The sequence below is a fragment of the Camelus ferus genome, chromosome 6 (assembly GCF_009834535.1).
Source record: "Camelus ferus isolate YT-003-E chromosome 6, BCGSAC_Cfer_1.0, whole genome shotgun sequence".
NCBI classification, from domain to species: domain Eukaryota; kingdom Metazoa; phylum Chordata; class Mammalia; order Artiodactyla; family Camelidae; genus Camelus; species Camelus ferus.
This window is the reverse complement of record NC_045701.1, coordinates 22516513-22534884: the sequence shown is the minus strand read 5'-3', so window position 1 is coordinate 22534884 and position 18372 is coordinate 22516513. Positions and strand designations below refer to the sequence as shown.

The following is an 18372-nucleotide window of genomic DNA, read 5'->3' as shown; positions in this document are numbered from 1 at the left end:
ACCCAAGACCTTGTATTTAAAACCAACTGACAAATCCAAACAACAGCATGACAGTAATTATTACATTTAGTCTCTGCATTGTTGTCCAAATTTGAAGAGTTATCTTTCAAAAAAGACTCATTTTGTCAATCATGCTTTTGTAAAAGACTGTAAACTGGCAGATCAGAGTAGACTATGAAATCTGGAAATGTGTTTTTGATGTGTGTGTGTGTGTGTGTATATATATATATATATATATATATATATATATATATACACACTAAAATATCATGCATCTTAAGTTTTGACTTTTAATTTATATTCTTAATGAATGAGTTTTCGAAATCTGTTCTAAAGGATTAATTTTCTTCTCTACTCCTCTCTGCAAAACAATGTTATATTCTCTAGAGAAATGTTTCCTGAATAAGGAAAACTCAGTTCGGAGAAACCAGTCTGAGAAACAGCACAATAGTGGTAACAGGCATATTCTAACAAAGCCATTCTGGGGGGACAGTTCCCATAATGAACTACTTTGCTCAAGTTTGAATTGGTCAGTTCTTTAAAAATTACTTATCTTTATTTATACTGTCTTTGAATACCAGGGATATAACAGGTATATACCAAAAATACACTAAGACAGAGACGGACCCCAAACACTTAACTACATGTCAGGGTAACTGCGATTAAATGTACATTCTGCCTTCTGAGTGACTTCTGGTCGTCTCTTTCATACTCAGAAACCGAGACTCTTCCTTAAGTCCCAAAATGTCAGTTTCTTTCCTTTCTTACAATTAAAAAGAATGATCCAGAATCTTTTTTTTTCAAGATCCAGAATCTTCTACATGGTGATTCTCTTTACCTAGTCCTCTGGGAAGTCTAGTATTGTGCAGTCACTGAATGATGTATTTTTCAAACTTGAGTAGTAAGGTCATGAAATCATTTTTTAGTAAGTTCCAACTAACATTAAGAGCAATGAATAAAAGGAAAAAATCAAGGAGCACTGTATATGAGGGTAAGGAGTGTTTCACGAATATTTTGTCTCAAAACTTTACATATGTGTATGTAATATCTGGTGTATCTATATAACTACCATGTTGTATAAAATATTCTTGTGTGTCATGGCCACAGTTCAAAAGCCAGAGATATAATGGGTTTTATTATATTTTATTAATTGTTACTAATGGAGCTTCAGCAAAATAATTCTTCATTTAGAACCTATTCTAATCCTTAAGGCTAGATACCATGTAAAAATCATTCTGCTTAATTGAAAGCAAATATTTCTTAGAATACACAGATCGACAAACTGGCAAGATACACTACCTGGCTGGTATTTCAATGTATGTATCTTGGACATAAGGATGAATGAGACCAAAATCCTGAATCATAATGCCCACATTTGAATCTCTCAGGAAATTAATCAGTACAAGGATCTCACTGAACAGGTGCTCTGAACACACACTACTGTATTTTCAGAAAGTAGAATATAAATAAGTGGTGCATATCTTTCAGTGTTAAGATACAAGTGTCTACATGATAGGGCATAATAAACCCCTGGAAGAATGGTGCTTTCTGTACCCAAAATAAAACTAGTAAAAAATTGTAAATGTAGTAATATACAATACCAAATGTAAGGAAACTGGTATGCAGGAGGTTAAGCAACTCTTCCTCAGACATTACCAGTATTGACTAATAGGAAGTCACCTTGCCACCACTGACCATATTATTCCAAATAGGTTGGAACCCAATCCTAGTCTCCTTTTGCATTAACAATCATATCTTGAGTCCAAAAAAGTACATGGAGCAATGCTTAAGAAACCAAATGGGAAAATAGAAGAGAAGGAAATTGTATGGGTCTTCAGTGTATAGGGGTAAATATCAGATCCACACAAAGAACATCCTACATTCAATAGCAGTTAATTATTAAACTAATATGACTCATTAAATTTTCTGAAGCATACAAAGAAAATGTTCTACCTTCTAAATTTTTATTCTAGTTGAAGAACTATAACATATAAACATACAAATCTCTTCTCAAAACCCTTCAGTGTTACCCATTTCATTCAGAATGAAATCCAAATCCTTAGCAATAACTTATGAGGCCCCACATGATCTGCACCTGCATCCAAAACCTTATTTCCTATCACTGTTCCCCTTACTTGCTACACAATGACCAGCAATTACACGAAAAAGTGCTCAACATCATTACTTTCCATGGAAATGAAATTTAAAATCACAAATTCAAAAAAACTGACTGACAATACCAGAGGTAGGAAAGGATGATGAACAACTGTAAAATCTCACATTGCAGGTGAGAGTGTAGCTTTATAAAACCATTTTGGAAAAATATTTGGCGGTGGGTACTAAATCTAAACATACACGTATGTAATGATATAGTAATTCTACTCCTGGATATAAACCCCCCAAATCAGTGGTAACATTCATCAAAGACATGTACAAGAATGTCTATAGCACTTTTATTCACTATAGCTCCAAACTGGAAGCAACCTAAATATCCAATAACAGTAGAAAAGAGTAATAAATTGTGGTTTATTCAGACAATGAAACACTTCACAGCATTAAAAAAGAATGCTATAGTGCGACATGAATGAATCTGATAGACATAATAACTGAGGGAATCTCACAGACATAATAATTGACACAAAACAGTAAATACTGAATAAAATTCCATCTACATAAAGTTCAAAAACCAGCTAAAATAATCTGGGATGATAGCAGTAGAATAGTGACTACCTTTATTTGTTGGTTTGTCATGAACTAGAGGTATTAAGTGAGAAGTATGAGGGAGACTTCTGGGTGCTAGAAATGTTCTATACCTTAACCTAGGCAGTTGTTACACAAGTGTATATACATATATAAATTAGAAGTACTATACATTTAGGACCTGTGTACTTCATAGTGAAGTTATATACAAAATATGTATTACACATACACACACACACATATAAAATGTCTATAAAGTTATATATTATATATAATAAGTTATAACAATACGCTGCTTCTACTACTCTGGGAACTTTCTGGATCTGTCAGGCCATCATTTACTTTATTACTTTTATTGATTCAAAGAAAAGGGAAGGGAGTACTACACAGATAATTGATGCTGAAATAACTGCTTACCTTTAACAAAGGGCAGTTGCAAAGGTTGGGAAAGGAGAGTGGAAAATTAACCCCAAGAAGGAAATCCTTGTTTCTCAGATATTTCTGCTGGATTCCCCCTTCTGGCTCTCCCCAGGAGCGCAGCTGATGGAGCCTGTAGGAGGCTTTCAGAGACAGGAAAAGAGCTAACCATCTGAAACAAACCACAGCAGACATGCTTATTCAGTGCTCCATGGAGGTTTGAGGGTAGTTCATAGCAGCAAGGAACCTTGTCTCTCATTAACATGTCTCTTTTGTAAATCTCGAGCATTTTAGCATAGTTCTTTCCTACTTTCAGATAAAGTCATTTCATACTTTTGTTCTATAAATTCTATCTTTGGCATGACTTGGTTTGCTACTATGAAAACGAAAATCCTCCGTAAAGCTCCTCTCAGTATTAAGGAACAGTCAACTCTAATCACAAAAACTCTCATAAAAACATCCTCATGTTATGGAGACAGCATCTCCTAACGAGGTCACTACTTATTACATAAATGCAAAGTAATAATTTAAGAAAAAGCCACTATCCCAAAGAACTAGAACACAGAACTAAGTTTCCCATAATAGTTAAGGCAGGCTATGCTGCAATCACTACTAATTAAAGGAATCAGCCATCATTTGCCTTATAGAAGCAAATAAAAACATAGTAGTCTACCTTGAAATTAAGAAGACTTGAAGACCTTCTGGTAGCATTTGGAAGAAGAGCCTAAATAGTTTTTATTTAAGGTATACCAAGAAGCATCATGCAATTATTAAATGATCAGAAGAAAATTATGATTTTCTTATAAAACTTTTATTCTTAACAAGACAAAAAGAATGAGAGACTTTCTAAGATGATATAATATTAAATATTTAATCTCACAGTATTCAACCTTTGTCCCTATTTATTTCCAACTGTTCTCTCATCAAACAATGAACCAACTTCTTACCTGGCCAAAAGTCCCTGAAGCATGAGGTTTGCCATTTCGGCTGGAGATACATCAATAAAGCGAAGGAAAGAGAAACAGCTTTCTTCATTAACACCTGGAATATCAAAGGACAAAGTTTAACTTAAGAGAAAACCAAGAGATAATATTCAACTAAAACCTGCTGAACTGCTGAATTTTGACTTAAGAGACAAAGGCTTTTCTAAAAGTTCTGATACAGCCACTTTGATAGAAGACAGACTGTCATATTTTTGTACTACAATCACAAGTAGAAGGGGCAGACCTATGAGATATGCTATCTATGGGTCAGAGTGGAGTTGGCTCATCAGTTCCCATTGGGGTTTTTGGATCCTTGGCTAACCACCTTTCCCTTTTTATCATGCCAGGAGAAGAAAAGGAAAGCAAAGAACAGAAGTGAAAGATTCTGAACCTTTGCGCTAATACTTTGGACAATGCTCAAAGTTGAGTAGCTTCTTTTCCCTAGACTAAGGAAGAGGGACCTAAATCACATTAATAAGAGTCCTGCATTGTGTGTCTCACACCTCTATTCAAAAATTTAAGGAAAAAAAAAAGATAAAAGATATTCTTAAAAGGCAGCTACAAACTAGAGATAGACGGTCAATCAAAATGAAAAACAATTAATCCAAAAAAATTCTTATTGCTATCTCCTATAGCCATAAAGCATAGCATCTATAGATGAGGGCTACTAATTTACTTAAATCTTATGAAGACTTTATAAAGGCCTAGCATTCAGGCACAGCATCTACTAGTTCCAAATCAACAAAACAAAGAGCATCCTGGTAAATCCTTGGCATACTTTCTTTCTCAAAGATCAAAACGCCTACCTTTTCTGTGAAAGAGAGACTGTTGGATATAGTCTGGTGCAAATGGAGAAAGAAGAACCCTTAACCACCTGTAAAGTAAGTAAATAAAATAAATCCAAACCCAAATATAACTATTGGGAAGTTAACTAAACTGGAGGCTCCAAACTAAAAGAATCTTTTAGGTTTGAAGCTGTTTCTACTTTTGAGAAATTTGCTGCCATACTTCCAGGCAAAAATCATAACATACATGTCAGAAAGTACTAAGTACTTAATAAAGGTATTAGATAATATTATAAGTTCAAAGTAGTCTCGTTTTTATCTCAGAGAATCACAATTCTAGCAAAATTCTGCAAATTATCACGTATCATATTAAGAAAAAAAAAAGCACTACAACTCTGGTCTCTTTCCCCTTGTCCATTTATTTAAATATTAGCCTGGAGTTCTCACAAAGGATTCTTTAAATTAAACACAAAAAATGTCTCTATTTCAGTTTCATTAGGCTAAATGTTGTTAAAAATTATTTTGATGATACTGTTCACACTGTTTCTCTACAGAAGGAGCTTTGTAAATCTAAGGTTCTCAAATGCAGGTGTGCCTAAGAATCCTTTGGAAGTTTGTTAAAAAATCTAGAAGCCAGGACCACTCTCACTCAGAGGTACAAAATGGGCCTCACAACTATTTTCTAAATGAAAGTAGTTTCCAGCATATTATCATTAACAATCACTTCACTTTACCAAATCTGTAACTCCTGATTCTGGAAAGAAGGTAAATCTGATTAGTCTGAAATGCAATCAGTTTTTCCACAAGTGCTATTCCAAGTGTGAAACAAGGCACCACAAAGCAATGTCAGTACAGAGCAGAGACATTTGCTGATCTCTCTCGGTGCAAGTACATATTTGCACCCAGGTGCACATTTCTCATTCAGAAAGGCAAAGGGAAGTAGCTAGGGCCTTTGAGGTCATTCAGGTAAACCCTTGACAGGGAACAGATCCTATCACAAGATCCCTCAACAAATAGTTGTCCACCCACTGCTTAAACACCTCATTGTTGTGAAACTCAAACACTCTCTATTAGATTTATCTGCTAAGCCACAAAACCTCAAAGTACAAAAACACTCTTAGAGCAAATAGATATTAATATTTGCTCACCTGTCTCGTGAATGGTTGAAGACCCTGATCTGTCCATGACGGTAGATAAACTTTGAAATCTGGTATGGCTTTAGGGAAATATGAAATGGTGACCAAGTTTCTTGGCGTTCAAACAGCTCTGGGTGATTACACACCTAAGTGGAAAGGAAATGATATGACAACATTGTCATGTGCAGACATCACTCTATGAAATGATGGGAGATCCCAAACCCTGCATGTTTACCTTTGTGAATATATACTTTCCTTCTTTCACCATATATATATATATATATTTTTTTTTTAACCAGACCGTGTTTATTTGGCATCAAGGCTAGAAAGAGGCTTTTTCTTTAAGTGAGTTAATAAAGACAACTCCAAGGCAACTGACCTAAGCTCTTACCTTTCTAAATTGCATGACCAGATTCATCAGGCTGCTGGTGGTCGTCTGTGCTTGCTGGGTAGAGCCCATAGAAGACTGTAATAAATCCTCAATGGAAATTTTGTTCTTTAGTGCCTGATATAGCAGCTTCTGTCGGCTGGTCAGTTGGCAATACATTAGAATCTCAATCTAAAAAACCAAAAAGGATATTTATATTTTGAAAAATAGTCTGTAAGAAAACTCACTATCAGCATAAAGTTGGAAACTCATGCAAGGTAGATTGTGATTGGAAAAAACAATACATACAGCTCTAGAAACTCAGTATCTCTATATAGCTATACTGTGGCTAGTTATCCAGAAAAATGTTCTTTCCTTGACCCTCTTCCCTTGTCTCTCTACTTGCTATTCCTCGGCAATTTTCTTCCATTTCCAATAGCACCAACTACTCTCCACTGCAATGATTTGCAAAAATATATTTCCAGACATTCCAGCCTGACATTTCCTACTACTTACTATAATAGTACTACTCAGAGAGCCTGCAGCAATTGCATTTGTTACAGGTCAGAAAAACAAAAAAATTCTGTCCTCCAAAATTTACATAATTGATTAATAGCATTACCATTCACTCAGTTACCCCAATAGCAGCTCTGATTTTTTTCTCTCTCATATCCTATGTTGTATCGTTTCCTAAGTCCCTCAACTCAACCTGGAAATTTACCTCTCAACAATCTTTCTGACCATTCTCATTGCCTTATTGCAGAATCTCATATTTAATCTAGAATGCTATCACTGTGGGGCCTCCCTGCCTCTAGTCTCTCCTGGTTCTAAGAAGCTTTCCATATAAATCTTATAAGATCCTCAACTGCTAAAAACCTTCATTGTAAGTTACTGCTTACAGTAAAATATTAAAAATTAACTTGTAGACAGAGGCCTCCCATAATCTAACCCACTGTATTGTCCCAGTCTCTTCATCACCACGTCCTCCTATATACCTTAGCAACAATAATCTGAATAATGTTTGCCAAACATGCTGCATATGAGTGTTGCTCTACCTTTGTTCACATTGCACTTGTTGCCTAGCATCCCCTTCCTATCGTATTTTCCTAGTAAATGCCAACTCATTATTCTAGATCTAGCTCAGATGTCATCTCTGCTTTGATACCTTCTCTAACTTTCTGTAAAAGAACTACTCCCTGACTATGTTCCCATTATACTTCACATAGATAATCATGGTATATCTTATGATACAGTTATTAGCTATTTATGTATTCATCTCCCTTGGAAATCTGAACAGAACCTGGAAGCTGCATCTTTATTTATCAGCTGCTGCAGATAGTAAGAGTTCAACAATACATATATATTTTTAATAATAGAGTAGAAACATTACTAATGTTTAAGAAATTAATACTATGCACAGTGGTTAAGAACCATACATCTTCTGATCACATCTAACACTAAATAACAGACATTATGATACTGCTATGGTTTTTAAGGCCTTTCTGATACAAAAGATCCATTTTTCAATAAAGTATTCTCCTTCTTTCAAGTACATCTGTGTGACAGTGCTATTTGGTTTAAATCAGCCAGTTTCACGAAATAGTCATTCATATTTAAAAAAAAGGATTAAAACAAAGATACATTTCTACTCTTCTCTTTGAAGGTGTACAATCCCACCACAATCTTATAAGAGAGATTATTTCAAAATGAACCAGCTTTCTGACAGTGATAAAGGAGAACCACTGGATATTATGAAGAATCTGGAAAGATGCCTTTTACACAAAGAGAAGAACTGTGAGAAACAGGTGCAATCTATGGAAGATGGGAAAATATTACAAAGGACTGGGAACTGGAAGAAAAGAGGAGAATATGGGAAGGATTCACAAGAGATAATAGAAAATTACAGAAGTCTAGTAGGGATCCAAAAAAAGACATTTATAAGCCAGAATTATTGGCTTTGTATGAGAAAAAGTATTACAACTCAAACCACATTAAACTTCTGAAGCTAACTCTCAGTTACCGTAAGTAACAGGAGACAGAGGAATATGTTAGACAACACTACAACGATGCAATAAGCAAAATTTAGTGTGAGGAAAACTTAATACGACAAACAATTCAGTCTCTTCAACAAGGAATTTCAAGGGAAAAAAGAAGGGAGGGATTAAAAGATACTAAAGAGACATATCACCCAAATACTGTATGTGAACCTTGCTTGGATTCTGATTTCGAAAACTGAATACTTGAAGTGAGAAAGAAAAACACACACACACAGAAACAACTAGGGATATCTGAGCACTGACTGGATAGGTGATACTACAACGGAGTAAGCGCCGTTTTTTAGTAGGGGCGATAATGATATATGATTATGTATTTTTAAAAAACACCGAATCTTTGAGAGGTACATATGAAAATATTACAAAATGAAATAAAAGACATCAAGGATCTGTTTCAGAATAATCCAGAGGGGTGGGGCATGGCCATCAGCTGACCACAAAAGCTGTATAGTGGTTACGAGAAGGTTCATTATACTGTTCTTTCTGCTTTTGTAAAATGTTTCAAGATCGCCATACTAAAAAGCATAAAACAAAAGGAACAAAAACCTATTACCTGCCTTGATTAATTGACTCATTTTAAGTCTTCCTTGACTCTGAAGTTTAAAGGTGTTCTCTCAATCAAACTAATTACCCTTCAACTAAAATTTACCAAGAAATTTTTTTTCATGCTGGAACCCTAAGTTGGTGCCTCTTAAGGCCCAAACTCATGAGGTTTTCTTTCCTTACCTTGTCAGACAATTCATTTTCCACATCTTTCTTGATTCTCCTCAGCATAAATGGCTTCAAGATCATGTGTAAGCGAGAGAGTTGATCTGAAATGCCAAGAGCCCCCCAACAAATAATACATCGTATCAATTTAACACAAAAGAAATATCATGATCATCTCTCACTAAACTGTTATAACACCTTTTCACTTGATGATTCTCTGAAAATGACTTAATCTTTTCCCAAGAAGGAAACCAAAAGATCTGAACTTCCCGTATCATCTTCCTATATTCAACTGGACAAATGTGTTTTGCTCTCATTTATTCAGACCAACAATAACTACTTCATTTTTATTAGAATTTACCTTTAGAGTGTTTTAGGAACATTTTATTAATAACAGGGTTCTTATACAGGTCTAATGCAAGCTATGTGGGACTCCCAGTGTTCCCCTCAAATCGTTTCTTCAAAGTATGTCAGCAAATTACCAACATATAGTATAAAAAGTTACTTAAGGAATTTTCTAAGAGTTAGTAGATATCACTTCATGTCTATGTAATAAATACCTCAAAATTCTCTTAAAAGACATTATTCAACAAGGTAAAAAAAACGATGTTAAAAATGTTTACAGTGGAAACAAATCCTAACATAGATAGAAAATAATAAAAATTACCCTTCTAATATTTTGTTTTTATCAAAAGAAAAAAGTCTTACCCCCTTCCACATAGAATCATATGAATTTTTCAGCATCTATATGGAAAATGAGGGTTTCATAAGCCAAAATGTGATACTTTATGAACTTTGCCTATTCTGCCTTGATTAAACAGTCAACACTACATAGTAGCAGTATCACCTGAATTAGACCACTTTTGACTCTCTTAAATATACACAAAGCACATAATTATTTTATAAGATAAAAAATTTTTATCCCCATTCCTTCTATGTATATTTGAAGAAAAATTCTTCACATTGAAGAAAATAAACAATTATGTGGTTGCCTACATTGACAAAAAGAAGGAAAGTTCACAGAAGTACTCACTCTCATCAATGGCGGATTTGTTTTCGGCGTGGCTCTCAATGTCCTTGGAAAACCATTCATTAAATTCCTCATGTGAATCAAACAGTGTTGGCATAATGAAATGCAGCAGAGCCCAGAGCTAGAAACAAAGGAAAAGTGAAATAGCTATAGGGCAACAAAATGACAGTCTGTGAAGAGATAAAGAGGGTTTGGAGAGAGAGTGAAAGTTGTAGAGTTGTGCGTGTATATGTGTCTAAGCGCATGTGCATGTGTGAGTGAGAGAGTGTAAGCACATCATCTCATCAATCAACTCTAATTCCGTAAGGTGCTTTAGCAAAATGTAATTTTTTCAATTAATTTCACGCTGAAAGGCTGAAAGTGCAAGTCCCACTCAGATTTTGTACTGGGAAAGTTTGAAAGATCTTACATAAAGATCCATTCCAAAACTGAACATAGTCTGAGGTAGCATAACTTGCTAATAACTCTAGATAAGGGGTCAGTAAATTATCACCCGTGGTGCCAAGTCTGGTCTGCCATTTATTTTCATAAATCAAGTTTTATTGGAACATAGCCACACCTATTCATTCATGTTATCATTTATGGGTGTTTTCCCATTAAAATGGCAAGGCTGAGTAGCTGAGGAGTGACTCTATGGCCTATGACGTCTAAATATTTATTATCTGGCTCTTTACAGAAAGTTTTCTGACCCCTTTTCTAGATGATCAAATTATCTTTCTTTCTAAAGAAAGAATTTTAGCTCCTCTTAGTGTTAAAGAACATTACCTTCCCATATAAAGTATCTCTGCATTAGATGAGAAGCATTCTTAATGTGACCATTATTTATTACATAAATATCAATGAATATAGTAATTTATTTGTCTTGTGCCAGAGAATAAGAAATTAGGAATGATGTAAAACAAACAAACAACAAAGAACACCAAAACCAAAAGCCTACTTAGGGCAAGCCATGGTCAAATTCCTCCTTTGATATGGAGATTATAATTTGTAGAGAGCCGTAACACCCCAGGTGGGCATGGGAAAAGAACTCTATTCTGCGCTGGAACCACTGTTTAACGCACACATAAAACTGAGGCCTCTACTAGTGCCTACCTCTGCCATGGTGTTCTGAATAGGGGTACCAGTTAGCAACAGCCGATTCCGACACTGGAACTGCAAGAGTATCTTCCAACGAACACTGTCCAATAAGATGAATTACAAATTCCAAGTTAGCAGTAAATCTTTCTTTACCCTACTGAGACCCCATATTTCTGAAAATGCTTTTCAAAAAAATAACAAACATTCAGAATCAAGTACTCTACGAAGTACAAAACTGAAAATATTACTCAACAAAGCTGAGGATAGGAAATTCAAAGGAACTGATTCCTCTATACTGAAAACATGGTATTAGGGTATTAAAAAAAAAAAAAGTTCTCAAATAGGCATAGTAGGATCCTTTCTGGCTTGACAAGGGCCTCTACCATCTTTGGTCAATTTTGTTGATACAAACTATTTAATTATAAGATACTTATCTATAGTAGAAAGTTTAAAATCATTACTCTATGTGCTCCAGTGTGAGTCTGGAGGAAAGCAATGGAGAAAGGGGAAGGGTAGACGAAAATGCAAAGTGAGTCTATTGCTCCTGGACACAAGCATGCCGTACTTAAAAGAATGCAATATGAAGTAATGCTCTTCAGAGGATGGAAAATTCCATAGGAAATATCATCCTGCCAGTTAACTTGGACCTCTAAGAAAAATCCTACAGGCTCACCAAGAGTTAATAAAAATGCTTCAAACCTAAGGTGATTTTAAAGGAAATTTTAAAAACCACTGAGTAACACTTTATAGCCAAGGACTCATTTACTATTCACTTTAGGACCTTAAAGGTATTAGAACACTTTAAACATATAACTTCCTATAAAAGGATTCTTGGGGGTCTAGTAACCAACCAGGGACTAGGATAACCTGCATAAAACAACAATGTTATATTTTGTGGAACCTACAATCCACAAAATATAACATTCTACCTCCTACTAAGACCTCCTGTCTAAAATAATCCCTCAAGCAAAGGGCAGACACCTTCTACAGAAATTTTCCTTAACAAAGACATCTGTTAAAATGTCATAATTATTGAGTAGGGATATAGAAGTTGAGAAAAACCCTTGTACTCTAAACATTAATATTTGTATTCCATGGAAGAGAGAATTGTTGCCTTCTGGTCCAATACACATCTTATGCAGTGACCATATCATACCATGTTTTGAAATCTCTCTGATCTTTATTCACATGTGTATGTATATCATACACCCATATCTATGTATCTATATATTCTTAGTCCCACAGACTTTGTTTCTACTACCCATATTACCTGGAACTACTCTTGAGAGCCTGAGCCTCGTCCAGTACCATATACTGCCACTTGACTCGCTGGAAATACTTCACATCCTGCACCACCAGTTGGTAACTAGTGATAACCACATGGAAGGGGGCATCCTGAGTGTAGAGAGTCTTCTGTAAATATAAGAAGCAAGGGTGAAAAAAGATATCATTATGATCCAGCAAATCACACTCCTGATATGATATAGCAATCCCATTCCTGGGCATATATCTGGAGGAGGTTCTAATTCAAAAAGATACATATACCCCAATGTTCACAGCAGCATTATTTACAATAGCCAAGGCATGGAAACAACCTAAATGTCCATTGACAGAAGACTGGATAAAGAAGTTGTGGTGTGTTTATATGATGGAATACTACTCAGCCATAAAAAAGAATAAAATAATGCCATTTGCAGCCAACACAGATGGACCTGGAGGTCAACATTCTAAGTGAAGTAAGCCAGAAAAAGAGAGAAAAACACCATATGATATCATTTATATGTGGAATCTTAAAAATTACACAAATGAACTCATTTACAAAACAGAAACAGACTTAGACACAGAAAACAAACTTATGGTTACCAGGGGGACAGAGGGTAAGGGGGCAGGAAGGTCTAAACTGGGAGTTTGAGATTACAGATACTAATTACTATATATAAAACAGATATACAATAAGTTTCTACTGTATAGCACAGGGAATTATATTCAATATCTCATCATAGTGATCTCTAATGAAAAAGATGAAAAGGAATACATATATGTATATGTATGATTGAAACATTACGCTGTACAATAGAGACTGACGTTCTAAACTGACTATACCTCAAATAAAAACAAATAAATTAAAATTAAATTAAATAAACAAATTAAATTTTAAAAACAAAACAAAAAGATACTAAAAATTCATAAGATAATGAGGGGAAAACTATTTTCTAAGGCCAAGAAGTTTAAGACAGCCCTAAAGAGATGCTACTCCCATGTAGATGTGGTGTATTAAAGCATAACTTTTTAAAGTAGTCACCTAAAGCACAAACCATGTTAAAAACCTGTCTTCAGCTTATTAATTATTAAGTTCTTACTTAATCCTGGACTTCAAGTCCAGCTGATTGTCAATAACTGGAAAAGCATTATAAAAGAAAAAACTGTCCTTGCCTAGTGTCTAGAAATATATAAGGAAATTTTATATAAGAAAAATTACTCAAATCCACTGGAGAAATAATGACTGCATACGTGTGTGAATATCACATGCACATAGTAAGCGGAAATTACCTGACTCCAGAACCTCCTAATGACTTTTCTATCGTGAGGATTTCCCCAATATGGCAGCACCTAGAAAAAAGGACCAAAATACTGATTATTTCCTACTGATAACTTAAAATTATCATCACAAATATGTTACTCAGTATGATTTCTAAAAAACCTAGAAGAATGAATATAGTTCCTCTTCTGTCATTGCAGCACTAGGTGCTGGACTAGTACTCCTCCTGTTGACCAAACTAAAACACAAATATAAAATACTTGTTTGAAGGCATCAGAGACCTAAGGCTGTAGACAATTATAGAGCCAAGATCTACAAAGGAGAGCAAAGCCTGGCATTTCATATACACTCCCCCTGAAGGTGCTGATCCTTCCCAAAAGTTCCAGTTGGAAGGCTATGAAACAAAGAATTTTTTAAAGAGACACAGGGAGCTGGCAGTCAAGATGGAGGAGTAGAAGGAACCAGAGGTCACCTCCTCTCACGCACACATCAAAATCACAACTAACTGCAGAACAACCACTGATTAAAAAAGACAGGAATCTACCAGAAAAGACCTTCTATAACTAAAGACATAAAGAAGGAACCACAACAAGATGGGTAGGAAGGGTAGACTCGTGATATAATTAGATCTTATACCCCACTTTGGGTAGGCAAGTTGGTCAATAACTATACTTAGAGGGTCTCTCACAGGAGTGAGAGTTCTGAGCCCCACATCAGGCTCCTTAGCCTGGGGGTCCAGCACCAGGAAGAGAAGCCTCCAAAGTGGTTGGCTTTGAAGGCCACTAGGGCTTAACTGCAGGCTCTCCACAGGATTAGGGGAAATAGACTTCACGCTTAAAGGAAACACAAAATCACACACACACTGTGACCAAAGGCAAAAGCAGTAATTTCATAGGCACCTGGGCCAGACCTACCTGCTGGTCTTGAAGGGTCTCCTGGAGAGGCAGGGGTGGCTGAGGCTCACCCCCGGGACACAGACATGGTGGTGGACATGTTGGGGAGTATTCATATGCATGAATTCTCCTGAAGGCTGAAATCTTGCTTGGGTCACCAGCTGCAAGACCTGGTCCCATCCAACACCCTTTAGGATTCCAGTGCTGGGACGTCTAGGACCAAACAACTAACTACTTGGGTGGGAATACATCCCCACCTCTCAGCAGACAGGCTGCCTAAAGACTTCCTGAGCCCACAGCCACCTCTAGACTTGCCCCTAGACATGGTCCTGCCCACCAGAGGGCCAAGACCCAGCTCTACCCACCAGTGGGCATGCACCAGCCCCTCCAATGAAGAAGGCTGCTCAAGCCTCCAGATCAGCCTCATCCACCAGGGGGCAGACACCAGAAGCAAGAAAACGTCTATCTTGCAACCTTGTGGAACAAGTCTGCAAACCAGGCTGGATCCTACCCTGGGAACTGCTGCCCCATGGTTCTCCCAACAAACAAAAGTTCAGGACCAGATGGCTTCACAGGTGAATTCTACCAAACATTTAGAGAAGAGTTAACACCTATCCTTCTGAAGCTATTCCAAAAAATTGTAGAGGAAGGAACACTAACAAACTCATTCTATGAGGCCACCATCACCCTGATACCAAAATCAGACGAGATCACAAAAAAAGAAAATTACAGGCCCATATGACTGATGAACATAGATACAAGTGGGATTTATCCCAAGGATGCAAGGATTTTTCCATATCTGCAAAATCAGTGTGATACACATTAACAAACTGAAGAATAAAAACCATATGATCATCTAAATAGATACAGAAAAGCTTTGAATTTTGGTAAAATTCAACCATTTATAATAAAAAAATCTTCAGAAAGTGGTCACAGAGAGAACATAACTCAACACAATAAAGGCCATCTATAACAAACCCAGAGCTAACAACATACTCAATGGTGAAAAGCTATAAAGCATTTCCTCTAAGATCAGAAACAAGACAAGGATGCCCTCTCTTGCCACTTTTATTCAGCATAATTTTGGAAGTCCTGGCCACAGTAATCAGAGAAGAAAATATAATAAGGAATTCAAATTGTAAAGGAAGAAGTAAAACTGTCCCTGTTTGCAGATGACACGATACTATACATAGAAAATCCTAAAGATGTTACCAGAAAACTACTAGAGCCTCACAAAAGAATCTGGTAAAGTTACAGGATACAAAATTAATATACAGAAATCAGTTGCATTTCTACACACTAACAATGAAATAGCAGAAAAAGAAATTAAGGAAATAATCCCATTTACCATCACATCAAAAAGAAAAATACCTAGGAATAAACCTACCTAAGGAGGCAAAGGACCTGTACTCTGAAAACTATAAGACACTGATGAAAGAAATTGAAGACAACACAAACAGACGAAAAGATATACCATGTTCTTGGACTGGAAAAATCAATACTGTTAAAATGGCCATACTACTCAAGACAATATACAGATTCAATGCAATCCCTATCAAATTACCAATGACATTTTTCACAGAGCTAGAACAAAAAATGTTAAAATTTGCATGGAAACACAAAAGACCCCGAACAGCAAAACAATCTTGAGAAATAAGAACAGAGCTGGAGGAATCTGGCTCCCTGACTTCAGGGAATATACAACGGAAAGAAGACAGTTTCTTCAGTAAGTGGTGCTGGGAAAACTGGACAGCTACGTGTAAAAGAATGAAATGAGAACACTCTTTTACACTATATACAAAAATAAACTCAAAATGGATTAAGGACCTAAAGTAAGACTGAATACTATAAACCTCCGAGAGGAAAACATTGGCAGAACATTCTGACATAAATGCAGCAGTATTTTTTTTGGCTCCATCTCCTAGAGTAATGGAAACAAAAGCAAAAAATAAATAAACAAAGGGGACCTACTTAAACTTAAAAGCTTTTCACAGCAAAGGAAACCTAAACAAAACAAAAAGACAACCTACAGAATGGGAGAAAACATCTGCAAATGACATGACCAACAAGGGACTAATTTTCAAAATATACAAACAGCTCATACAGCTTAGTATCAAAAAAACAAACAAATCAATAAAAAAAAAATGGGCAGAAGACCCAAATAGACATTTCTCCAAAGAAGAAATACAGATGGCCAACAGGCACATGAAAAGATGCTCAATACTGCTATTTATTAGAGAAATGCAAATCAAAACTACAATGAGGTATCACCTCACACCAGTCAGAATGGCCATCATTAAAATGTTTACAAATAATAAATACTGGAGAGGGTGTGGAGAAAAGGGACTCTTACATTGTTGGTGGGAATGTAAATTGATGCAGCCACCATGGAGAACAGTATGGAGGTTCCTTAAAAAACTAAAAATAGAGTTACCATATCCTTCAACAATCCCACTCCTGGGCATACATCTGGAGAAAACTCCATCCAAAAAGACACATACATCCCAATGTTCACAGCAGCACTACTGACAACAGCCAAGACATGGAAGCAACTTAAATGTCCATCGACAGATGAATGGATAAAGATCTTGCATATATACAATAGAATATTACTAAGCCATAAAAAGGAATGAAATAATGCCATCTGTAGCAACATGGTTGGATCTGGAGACTCTCATGTTAAGTGAAGTAAGTCAGAGAAAGACAAATATCATATGTATTACTTATAGGAGAACCCTTAAAAAAATGATACAAACAAACTTATTCACAAACCAGGAAGAGACTCACAGACATAGAAAACAAAATATGGTTACCAAAGGGGAAAGGGGGGAAGAGGGATAAATTAGGAGCTTGGTATTAACAGATACACATTACTATACATAAAGCAGATAAACAACAAGGACCTACTGTATAGGACAGGGAACTATATTCAGTATCTTGTAATAACCAAAATGAAAAAGAATTTTTAAAAGTATATATAACTGAATCACTTTGCTATCCACTCAAAACTAACACAACATTATAAATCAACTATACTTCCAAAAAAGAGACACAGGGCTCTCAAAACAAAAACTGTAGTTCAAGGAGGATGGATTCTGATAACCACCACCTTCTAGGCCTTAAGCTGGGAATCAAAAGATACATACACACTGGTAGTAAAGGTAAACCATACATACACTTGCTTTAACAGGTACTGAATCTCAGCTTCAAATCATCTACATTCCTGACTAGGTTAAGAGAATTTTGGATTATTAGTGTCCCAGAAAAAAAAAATTACCAGGGCAAAATAACTGAAATAAAACCCAAACACATAATAATCCTCTCTCAGGAAGAAGGAAACAGTATTCAGAGCAATTATCTCTAGAATTATCTCTAGAATTTTTCCTATATAATGTCTGGCCAGACATATGGAAACACTAGATCATGACTAAAAACCAACATGAAAAATAGATAAAAGAAACCCACAGAACATGGGGGTTCTGAAACCAATGAAAACACCAGAAACAGACTTTTTAAAAATGCTAATTTGTTCATAAAATTAAAAGATTGAGAATTTTAATGGTACACTAGAAAGTATAAAATAATCAAGGGGAATTTTTAGGACTATAAAAAATACAATAATTAAAATTAAGAACTCAATGATGAGTTCAGCAGCAGACAGATTCAGCTGAAGAGAAAATTAG

The 18372-nt window shown here is 35.7% G+C and overlaps 1 protein-coding gene across 2 annotated transcripts in view; it reads right to left on the bottom strand.

Annotated features, from left to right (window-relative positions):
* The window catches only part of INO80 (INO80 complex ATPase subunit), a 112589-nt gene that overhangs the window by 50498 nt on the left and 43719 nt on the right, over positions 1–18372 (bottom strand). For both annotated transcript variants that reach the window (XM_032481482.1, XM_032481481.1), the window contains exons 15-24: positions 13808–13867; positions 12528–12670; positions 11273–11357; positions 10184–10301; positions 9169–9254; positions 6413–6580; positions 6034–6167; positions 4907–4974; positions 4065–4158; positions 3118–3289 (exon numbers count right to left, since the gene is read on the bottom strand). In XM_032481482.1, the coding sequence (XP_032337373.1) occupies positions 3118–3289; positions 4065–4158; positions 4907–4974; positions 6034–6167; positions 6413–6580; positions 9169–9254; positions 10184–10301; positions 11273–11357; positions 12528–12670; positions 13808–13867 (1128 nt within the window). The remainder of the gene's footprint in view (positions 1–3117; positions 3290–4064; positions 4159–4906; positions 4975–6033; positions 6168–6412; positions 6581–9168; positions 9255–10183; positions 10302–11272; positions 11358–12527; positions 12671–13807; positions 13868–18372) is intronic.